Below are 17,444 nucleotides of genomic sequence, written 5' to 3' on the forward strand. Positions count from 1 at the left end.
CCAATAGGTGGGTTTCACGTGACGTCACGACGCAGCGGCGCGTTGGCGCCAAATTCAGATGGAGGACAGGAAGTGTTTCAGCCGTTCGCTGACTGACGCACTGAGAATCTACCGTGTGGAAAAATGCCTGTGTTTTGTGTAGTTTACCGGCGCTCAGATCGTTCCAATGGAGAACAGGAAAAAAGCTATTATAGGGTACCAAAGGTAGTCACCCACAAAGGTGAGAAATATAAACAACTTACAGAACAACGCTGTAAAAGGTGGATCTTAAATGTAGGTCTGCGGTCGGGAGGAGCGGTCTTCTAACGCCGTGTCTGCAGTGACCACTTCGTCAAAGGTATGTTAGCTAGCTAACTTGGTTTTTGTGGCTGTGTTTATATCATTAGCTTTGTCGCTTAATGCTCATTTACATAGTAATAATTATTAAGTTGCCGGTAGTCTAATATGGACTTCACTGGGACTTTTTAGGCTGTCCTAGCGTTTTAGGGGACGTTGACTCAGTAGTTCAAATGCTATTTCGTTGTCATGTCATACATTAGTATTTCTATGTAACGGACAGATAAACCCCCTTGTATCCCTGTAAGATGTGTTTGTTGACATTATAGCCGCTATTGCTAGCTGCTAGCTACACATAACCAGTATAAGAATAAACACCAAACGATAATCGTCCTGGAGCCGTTTGGTACCGAGGCTGTGGACCCACCCGCTCACACAAAAGTTATATGCCTCCAGGCTTTTGTAGGCTTTCATTTGCTGTTTCGTATAATAAGATGTCTGAAGTAGGAGATAATTGGTGATGTCCACAGCCTCGATTGTCGGCAAATCTTTAACGTCCGTTGAAAACTCTCTCATCATGAGGTCCGGGTCACGTCCAACATATGGTTTGATTATCTTCGTCTCGACACGGGATCGAAACCCGTACAATACGGACTCTGCTAATATTTCCTCCATTGACTTTGACATGTAACTTACTTCCTGCCCTCCGTTTGAAATCGCTCCGCCTACGTGCGTCATCATGATCACTGTTTCTGTTCACTGTGGAAAGGCACATTGGTTGGCTGATGTCATTTCCTGTGCTTATGCAGAAGTATAGCTGCTTTGTGTAGCTGAGACGACCTGCGACCTCAGAAAGCACGTACTTTAGGCACTTTGTGTGATTCAAAGATGGACCACGATATTTGACAGGGTCCAACCAATCACAGGTTTTGGGTCAAACATCCCACAGAGACTCTCTGTAGGTCCACAGCAAAGAATCAGAACCTAAACAGGCAGCCTGTCTCTTAGAGACCACTGTCCAACTGTGGACTGAGGACACAATCAGTCCTGAAGCAGCAGAGGAAAGACTCTGAGACAACTGTTCACAGTGGAGCGAGAGAGAGAGAGAGAGAGAGAGAGCTTGTGTTCACAGAGGAGCGAGAGAGAGAGAGAGAGAGAGCTTGTGTTCACAGTGGAGCGAGAGAGAGAGCTTGTGTTCACAGTGGAGTGAGAGAGAGAGAGAGAGAGAGCGAGAGAGAGAGTGTGTTCACAGTGGAGAGAGAGAGAGAGAGAGAGCTTGTGTTCACAGTAGAGAGAGAGAGAGAGAGAGAGAGAGAGAGAGAGCTTGTGTTCACAGTGGAGCGAGAGAGAGAGAGAGAGAGAGAGAGCTTGTGTTCACAGTGGAGCGAGAGAGAGAGAGAGAGAGAGAGAGAGAGAGAGAGCTTGTGTTCACAGTAGAGAGAGAGAGAGAGCGAGAGAGAGAGTGTGTTCACAGTGGAGAGAGAGAGAGAGAGAGCTTGTGTTCACAGTAGAGAGAGAGAGAGAGCGAGAGAGAGAGTGTGTTCACAGTGGAGAGAGAGAGAGAGAGAGAGCTTGTGTTCACAGTAGAGAGAGAGAGAGAGAGAGAGAGCTTGTGTTCACAGTAGAGAGAGAGAGAGAGCGAGAGAGAGAGTGGGTTCACAGTGGAGAGAGAGAGAGAGAGAGAGCTTGTGTTCACAGTAGAGAGAGAGAGAGAGAGAGAGAGCTTGTGTTCACAGTGGAGAGAGAGCAGGAGGAGATTAGGAGGAAAAGATCAAAAGAGGAGGAGTGAAAACAGAGGAGAGGAAAGGAGGAGGACTGAGAGGAGAACACAAGAAGACAAGACGGAGGAAGAGGAAGAAAAAGAAGAGAAATAAAGAAAAACAGAAGTAGAAAAAGGAGACTGAAAACGAGGACGAACGTTCTGTCGCCGGTTTAATCAGCTTATCAAGACAGAGAGAGAGAGAGAGAGACAGGTGAGTAACAGAGAGAGAGAGAGACAGGTGTACTATTGTGGTTCAGGTTTGATCTGAATGAAACTGCCTGTTGATTTAAAGGATCACACATGCATGATAAACTCAGGTGATTGACAGGTGTCAACAAAAAGACGAGTTTCTGATTTTAATGTTAAGTCTTCTGGCTGAGGGACTCCAGACCTGCGTCTCTCAGATCCTGATCCAGTTTTAGAGGAGAAGGCTTCGCTGTGAGACGGAGCCGGTCGGTGTCTCAGGGAAGGTGGAGGATCAGAGTGTGAGGCGGAGGAGCGACGGCAGACGTTCTAATAAAGAGGAGAAACAATGCGAATCCTCAGTGTCTCACTTTAATCATCTGTCTCATCATTTCAGACACAAACAAACAGGAGGCGGCTGATTCAGGCTGACCTCGTCCCTCTGGACATCTTCTGTCTTTATATCAATGTTCACACCTGGTTTTACACCTGCTCAGATCCGTTGGACAACTTTCTGTGTGAAGTGGTTTAAACTAAGTGACAAACAATCTCACCACAGGGTCTGAAAATGACACCTGGAGGAAGATCAGGTGAAATGACTGAAAGCACCAGAACCTCGTGGTGAGGCTGATTTGTCAGTTTCCTGTTTGTGATCAGTTTCTGTCAGAGGTCTGAACCAGAGGCATCAGTCTGCTGAATTTAAACACCTGTGATGTGACAGACTCAGATACACGCAGGTGAACGTACCTGGCCCAGTGAAAACCTTCACACTCTTCAGTCCGTTACTAAACTAAATGTAGCTTCACTGCTCCTGCGCAGCCGGGCCTCAGGCTCAGGTCTGTGCAGGTCCAGAGTCTGGATCCGGTTCCTGTCGGACTGAGCGTCTACAACTTAAGAGCCGTAAAGATTCAAACGTGTCACTGATTGTTGGTTTTTTATTGTGTTTTTGTTTCAGACAGGAAGTCGGCCGGACCACCTGAGGGAGGCTCAGGTGATGTCATGGATGGATGGTAACCAAGGCCACGACTCTGTAACCATGACAACAACCTGTTTGAAGAGAGTCAGACAGAACCGGAACAGAACCTGTTGACATGTGACTTCCTGATGAACTTCCTGTCTGTCTGACGCTCAGTCCACCATGTCCCTCCCCTTCCTCCCCCTCCTCGTCCTGTTGCCAGCGTTGGGCCGGTGTCAGCCCGAAGGCCAGTTTGACGTGTGTCGGTCTCTGCGCAGTTCAGAGGCGGGGCCGGGCTGGGAGTTCTACGCCTGTCAGCCTCCACCCGCCAACATGAAGGAAGTGATGCAGATCAGAGTCGACCCCCCTGGGATCACCTGTGGAAACCCACCTGAGAGATTCTGCACACTGGTCAGTGACACACCTGGACACACCAACACAGACAGAGTCCTCAGCGTCTCTCTGCTTTTCTCCCTTTGACATATTAAAATGTTCGTGTGACTGAAAATGTCAGCGCTGATTTTCTCTGAACTTTATTCCATTTGAATAATTTGAGCCTGAGTCCTGATCAGACTCGTTACTGCGGCAACATTTTCTGCCAAACATCTGTAACTGTCACACAAATAAAAAGACAAAAATAAATATTACAAGAAAATAACCAACAAATATTTTCAAACTGCAGCACGGCTTTTTAATTTCCATTTTCTAATCACAGCACACACACACTCACAGGCCGGAGAGGACATGTTTTATTTTAAAAAACAGTCTTAAAGTCAGATAGGAGGACAGGACGGGACCTGGACAGGGAGCAGGGGGACCTGGTGTTGGTGGGGAGACAGGTGAATGGGACAGGAGGGGAAGTCTGACTGCTGGACAGAGACGTGCATCATTGGTATGTGAACGTGTGAATGTGGCTCGGAGTCACTGCTACAAACATCCCATAATTCGTCCTGATCATCTGATGTTGGTGAAACGTAAACGATTTCCACAGTTTCAAACATCGCGTCCATTTTATCAGAAAATATTCAGGCCAATAATCAGTTAACGGTTCTCCTCTGCTGTCAATCAAAACAAGACCCCTCAGATTTATCAGGCGGCCTCCTGCAGGGCCACGACCCTCAGGCTGGGACCCACACACTCCTGCTGACTGTCTAATTGTTCCTTTGGGGAAATTAAGTCGCGTCTGAATTATTGATAAATGTAACAGTTGTAATGAAGCGAAAATCTAATGTTAATTATTCATCAATGAGAATTCACACGAAACAAAAAGATCCTGAAACACAAACCGACAAAACACGAAAACACACGTGTTTAAACGGACAGACGGACTGACCCGCCGCCATCAGGCGCGCTGACCGACGTTCTTATCCAATTAGTCAGAGTCAGTTAGTTAGTGATGGTTAGTTAAATCTCGTTTACTGCTCAACTGAGTTTCTGCTGCCGTGTGACAGTTGGCAGCAGCTGAAGTTAAAGGATAAACACACACACACACACGCTAATCAGATTAACATCACTGCACATGTATGTCAGTGGGACACACACACACACAGTATCGTGTTGGATGAATTCTAAGTGTGTGTGTGTGTGTATATAACATAAGTTCTCTAACATTTTGTGGTAAATAAATAAAAGGTGTGTCTCTGCGTGTTCTCAGGAGAACCCGTACCTGTGCAGTGATGAATGTGACGCGTCCAGCCCCGACCTGTCTCACCCTCCTCAGCTGATGGGAGACAGGGAGAGGGGGGGCCTCATCACCTATTGGCAGACGGTCACATGGTCCAGGTATCCTGAGCCACTGTTGGCTAACATTACTCTGTCCTGGAACAAGAGTCTGGAGGTGGTCGATGACATCGCCGTCACCTTCGAGTACGGCCGACCAACCAGCATGGTGCTGGAGAAGTCCATGGACAAAGGTGAGGTTACCGCACTGCGGCAGCCAGCGATCGGGTTTCCACGGTGGGACTGTGCTTCACCAAACCTCAGGACCACCACAGCAGATAAACCACGTTCATCACATCACATGATAATAACTGAACATGAGACAAACAGTGAGATGAACCAGAAACTTCAACACTGTGAAGCACTTCATCCAATCACAGCGCAGCTCAGAGCCGTTCCAGATTTATTTGTGTAGTCCAGCATCACCTTTAGGTCTGAGGACAAAGGGCAGGGGAGGAGACAGAGACTGGAACTGGGATTTATTTATTTTCAAACATCACTTCAGTTCAGAGCATCAGAGAAAAGATGCAGCTCAGACAGGTCCACTGGAAAACTAAGAAATAAAGCTCAGAAAGAAGAAAGGGACTGGGACAACCCAGTCCAGGAAGCTCAGGTCACCACCACCAGCTTCCACCTTTCCACTTCAGTTACAGCACAGTTCTGTTTGTGTTTCAGGTGTAACGTGGCAGCCGTATCAGTACTACGCTGATGACTGTCTGGAGGCGTTTGGCATGTCACCGAAACAAGTCTCTGATTTAGCACCGAGTAATTTAACCCGGGTTATCTGCACTGAGCAGTACTCCCGCTGGGTCGGAGCCAAGGTGGGTAACTGGACATTATACGGGTCGTACTGGGAAACAGATGGTGTGTTGGAAACATTAAGAATACAGAACACAAGTAACACAAGTGTAAACAATCCATCTACACCTGGATTTGTATTTACCAATAACTCAAAAGCAGCGTTTGATTAATGGGACAGGTGTTCTGACCAATAACTGCAGAGCAGGTAAAACTGTAGTTGTGGATGTAACTCCAGTTCTAAGTGCATCGCCCTGTGCTTGGCTTTGATACTGGTTAACCCCTTTGAGGCTCATCGTGTGAGGTGGAGGGAAAAATGCCTTCAGCCAAATGACTCTTGACCTGAAGGAAGAAGTCTACGGTGTCCACGTCCTCGACGACAGACACGCAAGGGGGTGCACTGAACACAGAGATCTCAGCCTTACAAGAGGTGAGCATCAGTCAGAGTCAAAGTCTTACCTGACACCAGCTCTGGGCCCGCCTGCTCAAAAGGCAGTGTGCAGGTCCCACTGGGGAGGACGGTGACCAGCGATAGGCCCCGCCCTGCAGAATGTCTCTCGGCTGTGAATCGACCCCGACCGTCACAGCCAGAACCACTTGCCGCTTGCTGCCACCTGTGCTGTAACCTCTATCCCAGACTCCTGCATCCAGTGGTGAAGGCGTCCCGCCCAGTGTGGCCCGGGGGGTAGAGCTGCAGTGTCTCTACCCCCAAAGATCTGTTTCAGAATGCGAGGCGGAGCCTTGAAGGGGTTAACAAAGCCAAGTCCTTGAGACGACAGAGTACACGAAACGGCGCTTACTGATTCTGTTTGACCAATAGGAGGAGAAGGTCGTGGTGTTTGAGGTGCGCGCTCGGTTTGGGGTGTTTGCTGGTCCGAAGCTGATCAACATGGATGCTCTGTACACCCGGATGGAGACCATGAAGGGTCTGAGAGACTTCTTCACCTTCACCAACCTCCGCCTGAGACTTCTCCGTCCAGCCCTGGGAGGGACCTACGTCCAAAGAGATAACCTGCTGAAGTACTTCTACGCCATCTCCAACATCGATGTACCTGCCAGGTAACAAAAACATAACTACACCTACCAACAACCAGCCAACAGCTAACTACATCCATAAACTGGCCACAACTACCTGTGGCAGACGTGTTCAGATCATCTGACAGGCAGCATGTTGGAGGATACTGACACCTGAGGTGTGTGTTCCTGTGTGTGCGTGCAGGTGTAAGTGTAACTTACATGCATCTCAGTGTGTGTTACGAGATGCGACGCTGCAGTGTGAGTGCGACCACAACACGACGGGACAGGACTGTCAGCGCTGCAGCCGAGGGTTCAGATCCAGCAGCTGGAGACCTGGATCATACCTGCCCCTGCCCAAAGGCACGGCCAACACCTGTACGTACCTGTACACACACACACACACGCACACACCTGAACACAGTCTCCTGCTGTCTGAGGTGAAACAGCAGCTGAGGATCAAACCCACGGTGAAACTGATGAACATGAAGAGAGGAAACACGAGGAGACCGAACCTTCCTCACATCCACACCTCAGACTTACGCTACACGTTTCCATCGTCTGAGCTTCGACTGCAGCGCTCTGAATCAGCTCATCTTCCTCTGCTGTGGTTTAAAGGCAGCGATCTGAGAACAAGTGCCACCTGCTGTTCAGCTCATGTCCCACACAGCAGGACGGAGTTTGAGCTCCATGGACGAAACCTGATTATTAACATACTGTGTGTTTTACAGGTGAAGCAGCAGAAACAGCTGCCAGTAAGTACTGCTCACCTGTGTCTGCTCACCTGTGTCTGCTCACCTGTCCGTCCGCTCACCTGTCCGTCCGCTCACCTGTCCGTCCGATCACCTGTCTGTCCTTCACATCAGTCCTACCACCACCCAGCCCCCTCCTGTCTTATAGTTAGATTGAGAAATAGAAATGGTAGTATCATGGTCAGTGTTGCATCATGGGAACAAATCTCAGCTTTGAGCTGTGGAAATATTTTAACCATCACTGTGTTTCACGCGGCTCGCTCGGTTAGTCTGTGAAATTAACACTAAAGCAACATCAAGGCGGATTGATTGTATTACATCACCACTAATCACTCTGATTGGTCACATGGTTGATCATGAGTCGTTTGGTTAAATGTCAGGTTGCATTCTGGGAGGAAACTGAACGTTAATCTGTGGTTCAGAGCGAGTTTACACACTGACAGATGGTGTGTGTGTGTGTTTAATCTGCTCATTAGTTTTAACCTGCCATCCGCCACACACACACACACACACACACCCGCACACGCACACACAGTTACAGGAACAACAGATCAGTGGAGCCGTGTGATATCTGAATGTTATAGAGCAGGTGTAACAGGCTGAGGCCACACACCTCTGGACAGGTTAAGACAGAAAGTTGCTCATGTGAAAGTTTGACGTATTAAAAGTTTGTCTCACTTCCTCCAAAACTAAAACGGATATAAAACTGGAACACATTTGTCCAGCAGTGTGTGGAGTCAGTCGCTGTAAGAGAAACGTTAGAGTCCAGCAAAGGCCTCTGCAGAACAGAACTGGGTTTTATTATCTCCTGACACACGATTGGTGGGTTGGGTCAGGTGACATGCGGTGGTGAAGCGACAGCTGCTCCAAACTAAAGTATTTGGGTAAAATGATGAAAGCCGCATGTTCGTGTCTGAGCTCCTCCGTCTGTGAAGGTCAGCTCCAATCATGTTAGTGTCTGTGCTGGTTTTACTGTCACAGGTGAAACAGAGATGGGAACAAATCTGTGTGGGTCGCCACCGTCCACACAGCCCAGAGAAGCTGGAACCTGATCATCTCCCAGTGTCTGATGTTCTGCAGAGTCCAGTCAGTGTCTGTAGACAAGAGAAAACTCGATTCACTAAAGAGACGTAACTCTTCTTCTCTGACAGCCTCAGCCTCATCAGATGGAGTGACTGACCCTACTACTGCTACAACTACTGACACTACCACAACTGGTGCCACTATAACTGACAGTACTACCCCTACTGACACTATTGCTACTACTGACACTGCTGCAACTATTGGCAGTACCACTTCCACTACTGACACTATTACTAGTAGTTCTACAACTACTTTTACTTACACGTTGATTAGTGATGCAGGAAGAGCTCTTCCTGTCACAGATACAGCCAGTACTTCTACCACCACTGAAACATTAAGAATTACTATTGAAGAAACAAGTACCAGTAGTGATACTACATCATTATTCTACACTAATAGTATTCCTACTATCAGTACTTCCATGGCTGATACTAATTTTATAACTTATTTCACTAGCACTAGTGATACTGACGGCTTCCCTGGTGTAGCATCGACTACTACAGCTGACACTGGTACTACAATGTTTACTGCTGTCAGTAGTACTGTTAGTACTGTTACTGTCAGTACTGCAGGTTTTGACACGTTTCCAGACTTTAGCGGGACAGCAGGACCAGCAGTGAACACAGCTCCATCCAGCAGTCCAACACCGAAGACTGGAGACACTCTGTCCAAACCAACTCCCACAGTACCAGACACCACCATTCCCAGTACTATTAGCACTTCCAGTTCCACCAGTAACACCAATGCAACCAGCCCCACCAGCCCAGGCTGCATTACTGGCTCTGAGGTGTCTATTTCTGACCCTGTGACTCCACCCTCTGACTCCATCTCCTCACCAGACAGCACAGACTCCGCCCTCTCTGGGACTGGTACTACCAACCTGATCACCAGTACTACCTCATCTGCTGATGGTACTACACCAACCAGAGTCCTGCCTCTAACAGCCATGCCAGAAGTAACCCCACCCACTGATAGGGCGCCATCTGAAGATTCTCCATCCATTGCATCAGCCCCAACCAGTCAGACCAGAGATGCTTCACCCACAGCAGAAGCTGCCACAACTTCTCCTAATGTTCCTCCAGACATTCTGATAGATATACCGCCCCCAGATATACCTCCTCCAGATGTACCACCCCCAGATGTACCGCCCCCAGATATACCGCCCCCAGATGTACCTCGTCCAGATGTACCACCCCCAGATGTACCGCCCCCAGATATACCGCCCCAAGATGTACCGCCCCCAGATGTACCTCCTCCAGATGTACCGCCCCCAGATGTACCGCCCCCAGATGTACCTCCTCCAGATGTACCTCCAGAAGTGCCATCATCTACGACTCCAGACTCTGTGATAGATGTACCTCCTCCTGATGTACCACCTCCTGATCTTCCTTCTCCTGATGTATCATCTCCAGATGTACCACCTTCTGATGTATCCTCTCCTGATGTACCTCCTCCAGATGTTCCTCCAGAAGTGCCATCCTCTAGGACTCCAGACTCTGTGATAGATGTACCCTCTCCTGATGGAGCACCTCCTGAGGTATCTCCTCCTGATGCTCCTCCTACAGCTCCCGATGCTCCTGTAGAATCCCTGTTACCTCCCTCTGAAGAAGGAGGTGATGCTGCACCAGACACAAGCTCCACCACCTTGAATCGGACTGACCCTTCAGTTGATTTGGCCCCTGTGGACTTCAGCTTCCCTTTTCCAGAAGATACAAATTCAGTTGAACCTGGACCAGATTCTGGATCAGATACTGGACAAATTTCTGGACCACTGCTTTTCGGTGATCCTGGGATCATTCCAGGAGATTTCAGTGGATCTGTTGATGCTCCTACATCAAATTCAGTTGATTCTGGGTTGGATTCCATCACAGCAGGACCAGGCACAGGGGAAAGGCAAAACAGTGGATCAGAATCAACTAGACCAGATTTTCCTGCACCAGATCGTGCAAGTTCTGGTCTGGAATCTGGACCAGATTCTCTTCCAGTGGTAGATGATCCAAGAGTAGGTTTGTTTCCTTCAGAAGCTCAGAAGGAAGGAACGTCTGGAAAGGAGTCAGCTGCTAGTGGACTATCAGGATGGTCAGAGTCCAGTGAAAAGAAAGACTCTAAACAAGAAAACACAGGAGAGCAGAAAGAGGAGAAAGGTACGAAATGAAGAGCTGCGATTGGTCTGATTAGATTTCAGGGCAGATGCACAATGTGGGTAATAATATTGACTACACACTTAGAGATTCTCACTAGTATACTTTTAGAGCTGTGTAGAACCTGTTACTTCATTTTTGAATTTGGAAAAAACAGCTTGAAAAATAAGTTCTTGTTTCAGCCATGTATTATGGCCTTTAGCAGATGAAGGTGGTCAGTTATTATGTAACTTAAGAAAATGTGGCTGAAAGCTTCAGAAACAACTTGGTCCTTGTGCTGTACCACAACAAAAATCTACATCCGTAAATGATGATTTTTTTAAATGACATGAAGCAGGTTTAAAGTTATTCTAATAAAAGAAATCAGATTGATTACTCCCTTGTACTTCCAGATGAAAAGTTGTTGCTGGTGCTTCTATGTTTTTTAAAGGATGTAAGTACTGAACTGTTAGCAAGTAAATTAGAAGGAAGTAAAAAGAGGTGTTGAGATAGCAGGTCTGAATGTCTCTTTTACAAACAGCTGCTGAAGCCACAGAGGAAACAAAAAAGGAAACCAAAGAGGAAGGGAAGAAGGAGAAAGATGAGAAAGGCTATGAGAAAAAAGGTACAACATGTAGAAATAGTCACAGACCTGCCACCTACTGTCTGGCATTAGTAACAGCAGCATCAGCAGTAGCATCAGGAGTAGGAGTAGGAACAGCAGTAGCAACTGTAATCCTTATCAAATACCTGATGCCACTCACTTGTCATGTGTAGCTCTGATTGGTAGTTAGTTCAGAGGTGACCTCCATTAACTCCTGACCTTAGAGTTACAGCTAGCCGCGACCTGACTGTTGCCATGGTTATACACCTTGCTTTGTGTCCAAAGCGACCCAGAAGATTTTGATCCCAGGAGGACCAAAATTCAGTCAGCTGTCCAAAATTGCCTACGTCACCTTCCAGGGTAAGACCCTAAGCACCTGACTCCTTGACCTGTAGTGGCCCTACCCCCAGACAGATGACTCCTCCCCCTGTTTAAATAGCCACTCCCACATAAACTGAAGGTGTGTTCAGATACTCTGTCATCCCTCTTCATTCAACAAACAGACTGTAGACAGTAGATGACAGTAGCCTCTGGTTGTGTAGAGCCATGTTTCTGTGAAGATCATGATGTTACAGTCCATAAAATGATTTGCAGCCATTTTGTTTGCCACACACCAAAATACTAGCAAGGACGATGCTGGTGTAGAGATAGCCAATGAGGAGTGAGCTTTACCTTAGGCCTTAGCTCTCGTCACCTCCCCCACGTTTGTTCATGATCTCAGCGTCACCTGTGTGCAGTTGGTGGGCGGCCTCTGATGTCCGAGACCTCTCTGGTATGAGCCAGGCTGATGTATCCAGAGCGACGCTGAGCCTTACGTTGTGCATGTGCTGCCATTTTGGTTTTTAGTCTGTTTAACTGTGATGTTTCTTCATTTATGTTACATCATGTTGACGTTACGTTACCTCAGTTTCAACACGTGACACCTGTGTCTCTGTCTCTGTCTCTGTGTCAGACTGCGAGTGTAACGGTCACTCCAACCGCTGCAGCTACATCGACTTCATCAATGTGGTCACGTGTGTGAGCTGTAAACACAACACGCGAGGACAGAACTGTCAGTATTGTCGCCTCGGTTACTATAGAAACTCCTCACTGTCGCTTGATGATGAGAATGTCTGTGTGGGTCAGTAATGCGCGCGCACACACACACACACACAGAGCTACTGAATTAAAACAAAAATCACTGCTACTACAAACAATAACAATGATCATAACAACAACAACGATATTTATAATACTGATAATAATAAGTCGTCTGTGTCTCTGTCCGTCAGAGTGTCAGTGTGACACAGACAGCAGTGTTTCTCCTCACTGCTCTGATTCTGGGCTCTGTCAGTGTAAAGAAGGAGCCACAGGGAGGCGCTGTGACTCCTGTTTACCTGGATACACCTGGAGAGGAAGCAAGGCCGGCTGCACAGGTAAATGCAGTGAGGGGATGGGCCCCAGTCACACTGCAGGACCTGAGATAGTGTGTTTACCTGTGTCAGTTTTTAATGACTGATAATTGTTATCAGTGATGATCAGTCATTTCCTGTCTCCGCCCTCAGTGAACGTTTGTGATGAGGAGCGTTTGATTTGTCAGAACGGAGGAACCTGCGTTGACTTCCAGCGCTGCATTTGTCCGGATAACTTCACAGGTAACAACACAGCTGGAGGGGGTGGGTCCTGATGATGTCACAGCTCAGGTGTTGTGAGTGGGGTCTGATGATGTCATCATGTGTGCAGGTTCATTCTGTGAGCAGAGCATCTGTCTGAAGAAGAAAGGTTGCCTCACCGATGCCGAAGGCTCCTCCTCCTCCTCTCTAACCTCACACCTTCACCTGCTGACTCTTAGTCTCATTATCTCCACCTTCTGCTGACCCCACCCAGTGACGTGAGGCCACTCCCACTGCTGATAAATACTTAACACAATATAAAAACGCAGAAGTTTATTGTTTACTGATTGTTGTTTCTATTTTTTTCTTTTCACTGAACTCAGCCTGTTACCTGTTGCAACAGGACATGACATCATGTCAGGCTGATTCACCTGTGAAGGTGTTTCCATCCCCGTTAATCAGACTTGTTGACTGTGTGTAACTGTTTCATAGGTAAACTAATAAGACAAAGACAGTTTCCTCCTTCAGTCGTGGACAGAAGGCGAGCTGGTGTTTGTGGAGTATTCCACACGCGTCACTCACACTGTCAAACTCACGACGGCCAGTTAAAAAAAAAGACATGAATTGATGCGGCAGAACCACAGATAATCGCCCCTACATCGCCCACAATGCACCTGGACCTCACACTGAGGGGAGATCACACATCCAAGTCGAACACAAGCTTAACCTGCACGTGTGAGCGGGACAGTTTGTCTCTGCAGCTCTGAGGTAAAGTGCTGAGAACCTCAGTGCTGCCTTCTGATTGGTCGGTCTCTGTCAAGGTCACAGATCCTGCTCAAGACTGATGACCTCACACTCACACAGTAACCACAGAAACGGTCACCATGGAGACAGACTTGTTGCTATTGAACCTTTTTTTTTTTTTTTTTTTTTTTTTTTACAGTTTGATGTTTGTGTTAGATGTAAAAGGTTAAAGGTCAAAGAATCATGACCTCAACAACCTGAAGAAATAAAGATGTAAATGATCTGAATAATCTGCTCTCACACACACACTCACACGCTCAGACACACACACTCACACACACTCACTCACACACACTCACTCACACGCTCACACACACACACACTCTCACTGAGGGAGGAGCTGCTTCTCTGAGCTGATGGAGCTGTCGTCATCTTCATCAGTAAAATCAGAGAGAAAGGAAACAGCGCCACCTGCTGACGGATGGAGAAGCAAAGCATTTCCCCGGCGCAGGGATCAGTTATTAGAACAGTCGGTGCAGCAGAGTCCAGGCCTCGGATCACTGACCTGCAGCTCATGGATCCTCCGCAGTGTGAACCGTGAAACTCTGAGTGACAGACGAGTTGAATCATATGTAAAACCACAAACATCCGAAAGTTAAATCCCGCGTGCGAAGGTTTGAATTCTTCTTCAGGTTTTAGCAACATGTTTGAACTTTTCAAATTAAATTACAGGTCAAAATTATAAATAATATAAACTAATGTTTAATTGACGGACGCGTCGTCGCGTGACGTCATCAGAATGCGCCACAAGCAGCCGATTCGTCCGCAGCATGAGACGGTGGTGTCGGACCGGCGCGACCTTGGTGTTCGGAACGGGCCTCGGAGCCGCAGTCAGCGGCCTGCTGAGGCTCAGAGGCGCGCAGGAGGAGGATGCCAGAGCCGGTCTGCTCAGCAGAGTCCCGGTGATCCCGGTACCGAGCGTCCGGGCCTCCGAACTGACGGTGAGCGCGAGCCAGAGAGAGAGTGTGTGTGTGTGTGTGTGTGTGTGTGTGTGTGTCACAGCGCGAGGACATCTTGGTCCCCACTAACTATATAAACAAAGTCTGAACTAAACGGTTCTTACAGATTTTCTTGCTGGAAATGTAAACTTCAGTGTTCATATTCATGTGAGATGAGATGAAATGAAATTCCTTCACATCAACCGATCAAAGATCTTTCAGTTTTAAAGAAACTGCAGCGAAACAAAAAGATTCAGAGTAACAGTTTCAGTTTGATTTATAATCAGATCATCAATTAAAATTGTTGAACTGTTCCTTTATTCATCAGTTGAAACATCACTGCAGTCTGACACTCACCTGCACCTGTGACTCAGTCCTGCTCTGATTGGTCAATGAGCTGCTCTCTGGTTGTTAACCAGCCAGAGTCTGTCTCTGTCTCAGTGTCTCAGTGTCTGTGTCTCTGTCTCAGTAACGTGATCTGACTCACCTGTGCTGTGCTTGAATGTTCAGGTGAGTCCAGGTGGGTCGGGAGCTGTAATGAAGTATGGCTTCCCCTCACTGGCCAACATCAAGACCAGAGAGTCCTATGTCACCTCCTACGACCCCCGCACCCGCACTGCATCCTGGGTAATAGAGAGACTGAACCCTGCGTCCCTGAGCGGCCCATCAAACAGGAAGTACTGTGACTTCAAAGAGGACAACAGGTGAGAAGCTGAATTCTAGAAACAAGAAACTTTGTCAGAAGTTAATTAAAGAAGTTTGAGTTTTTGAGAACTTTCACTGAGCTCAGAAAAGAAAAGGCCCGACTCAAACTCAGCAGCAAACAGCTGAGTCTGGAAAAACGTTTGGTCGGAAGTTTAATTAAAGATTGAAGTGTAATTGTGTCACTTCCTGTCAGTAGGAAACTGATGTGATTTGTTTGTTTACTGACGGTTAAACAGTCCACGGTAGACACCGGCGTGTAAACACTGTTCATGGTTACAGGTGTTTGTTATGGAGCGGGGACTGACTTAACCCCACCCCTCTCTGCTTAAACCCCTCCCCTTCCAGCATACATGTGTTTCACAGATCGACCAATGCTGACTATAGGGGGAGTGGCTTTGACAGAGGTCACCTGGCGGCTGCAGCCAATCACAAGTGGAGTCAGAAAGCCATGGAGGACACCTTCTACCTGAGCAACGTCGCTCCACAGGTAAGCAAACATGTACAGGTGCATCAGGTACATATACACACAGAGGAACACATTAATCACCAGGACTCAGGTGCGTCCTGTTCGCTTTCATTATCCTTCAGATTTGGATCTAGTGTCCAGAACCTGATCGCTGTCCACCTGTGGCAAATTGAATTGATTGGACAGTTGGTGTATGTCCACTCATAATGTTTGTAAGGTCCCGTATTCACTCTGCACGTCAGGACAGAAGTCAAAGCAGGGAGAGAGGGAGGGAGAGTGGGAGAGGGAGACAGGGAGGGAGAGAGGGAGGGAGACAGGGAGGGAGAGTGGGAGAGGGAGAGAGGGAGAGGGAGAGAGGGAGGGGGAAGGACAGAAGAAAGCAGAAAAAGATGATGGATGAATGGATGATGGATGGATGATGGATGGATGGACGGACGGATGGATAATGGATGAATGGATGATGGATGGATGATGGATGGATGGATGGACGGACGGATGGATGATGGATGGATGGATGGATGGATGAATGGATGATGGATGGATGGACGGACGGATGGATGATGGATGGATGGATGGATGATGGATGGATGACGGATGGATGATGGATGGATGGATGATGGATGGATGAACGACGGATGATGGATGGATGGATGATGGATGGATGGATGGATGGACGGATGGATGGATGATGGATGGATGAACGACGGATGGATGATGGATGGATGATGGATGGATGGATGAATCTGAGCTCTGGGTCAGAGTACCCTCCGTGTTCCTGAGCGCTCAGTCTGGATCGGTCTGTGTTCCGTGTGCGTGTCGTGTTTAGAACCCTCACCTGAACCAGAACACCTGGAACAATCTGGAGAAACTGTGTCGCTCTCTGACCCAACGTTACCTCAACGTCTACGTCTGCACTGGTCCGCTCTACCTGCCCAGGTGACTTCTGTTTTTTTCTTCTGTGGTGTCTGAGTGCTCAGTGGGCGGAGCTGCAGGATGACATCATAATGTGTGTGTGTGTGTTTCAGGCAGGAGGCTGATGGGAAGCTCTACGTTCGTTACCAGGTTATTGGACAAAACCAAGTTGCCGTGCCGACACACTTCTTCAAGGTGAGTCCGGATGAGGATGAGGGTGATGTCACTCGTATGCCATTTGATGATGTCACCTGCGCTCTGTCTCCTCAGGTGCTCATCCTGGAGCCGGCGGACGGAAGGGGGGTGGAGCTTCGGCCTTATGTTTTACCAAATGAACCAATAGATGAGAAGATTCCTCTGGAGCGTTTCCTGGTTCCCATAGAAACCATCGAGAGAGCTTCAGGACTTCTTTTTGTCCCGAACATCATGAAGAGGACAAGCAGCCTGCAGGCCATCACTGGTAAATGAACTATGGTTCCCAGAATCCTCTAGTGCTGGATGAACAACACGTTATTCTGCCTGACCTCTGCAACTCGACGTTCAGTTGATGTCGTCACCGTCGTGAACTGGACGAGTTTCCGTCAGACACAGAAATAAACCGACGGGTTGAATCTGCAGCTTCGCTCTGATGATGAAACCGAAGCTTCTTTATTTTGTTTATGGAAAATCTGTTTACATGTAAACATTCAGAGCTTTTGATGTTTGATTGACAGATATAAACCGTGAGCAGTGAGCAGATCTGATGTGTTTGGCTCGTTGGT

General features: G+C 47.8%; 2 protein-coding genes across 5 annotated transcripts; both read left to right on the top strand.

Moving 5' to 3' along the window:
- The first annotated feature begins 70 nt into the window (after positions 1-70).
- ntng2a (netrin g2a) lies at positions 71-13,889 on the top strand. 4 transcript variants are annotated; one of them, XM_041043352.1, is made up of 13 exons: positions 71-337; positions 3,177-3,587; positions 4,831-5,089; positions 5,571-5,716; positions 6,514-6,752; positions 6,913-7,085; positions 7,439-7,462; positions 8,611-10,686; positions 11,552-11,626; positions 12,219-12,386; positions 12,538-12,681; positions 12,811-12,900; positions 12,989-13,889. In XM_041043352.1, exons 2-13 carry the CDS (start codon positions 3,360-3,362, stop codon positions 13,120-13,122), a joined length of 3,756 nt encoding a protein of 1,251 aa, XP_040899286.1. In that variant the 5' UTR covers positions 71-337; positions 3,177-3,359; the 3' UTR covers positions 13,123-13,889. The 4 variants fall into 4 exon arrangements, with proteins under 4 accessions (XP_040899286.1, XP_040899287.1, XP_040899288.1 ...); XM_041043353.1 differs by lacking the exon at positions 11,552-11,626; XM_041043354.1 differs by lacking the exons at positions 8,611-10,686; positions 11,552-11,626.
- Positions 13,890-14,412: 523 nt separating this feature from the next.
- Positions 14,413-17,421, top strand: endog (endonuclease G). The gene is made up of 6 exons (XM_041042291.1): positions 14,413-14,603; positions 15,111-15,304; positions 15,651-15,792; positions 16,598-16,707; positions 16,797-16,878; positions 16,954-17,421. Exons 1-6 carry the CDS (start codon positions 14,433-14,435, stop codon positions 17,149-17,151), a joined length of 897 nt encoding a protein of 298 aa, XP_040898225.1. The 5' UTR covers positions 14,413-14,432; the 3' UTR covers positions 17,152-17,421.
- Positions 17,422-17,444: the final 23 nt, after the last annotated feature.

This window comes from Toxotes jaculatrix, chromosome 7 (assembly GCF_017976425.1).
Source record: "Toxotes jaculatrix isolate fToxJac2 chromosome 7, fToxJac2.pri, whole genome shotgun sequence".
NCBI lineage: Eukaryota > Metazoa > Chordata > Actinopteri > Toxotidae > Toxotes > Toxotes jaculatrix.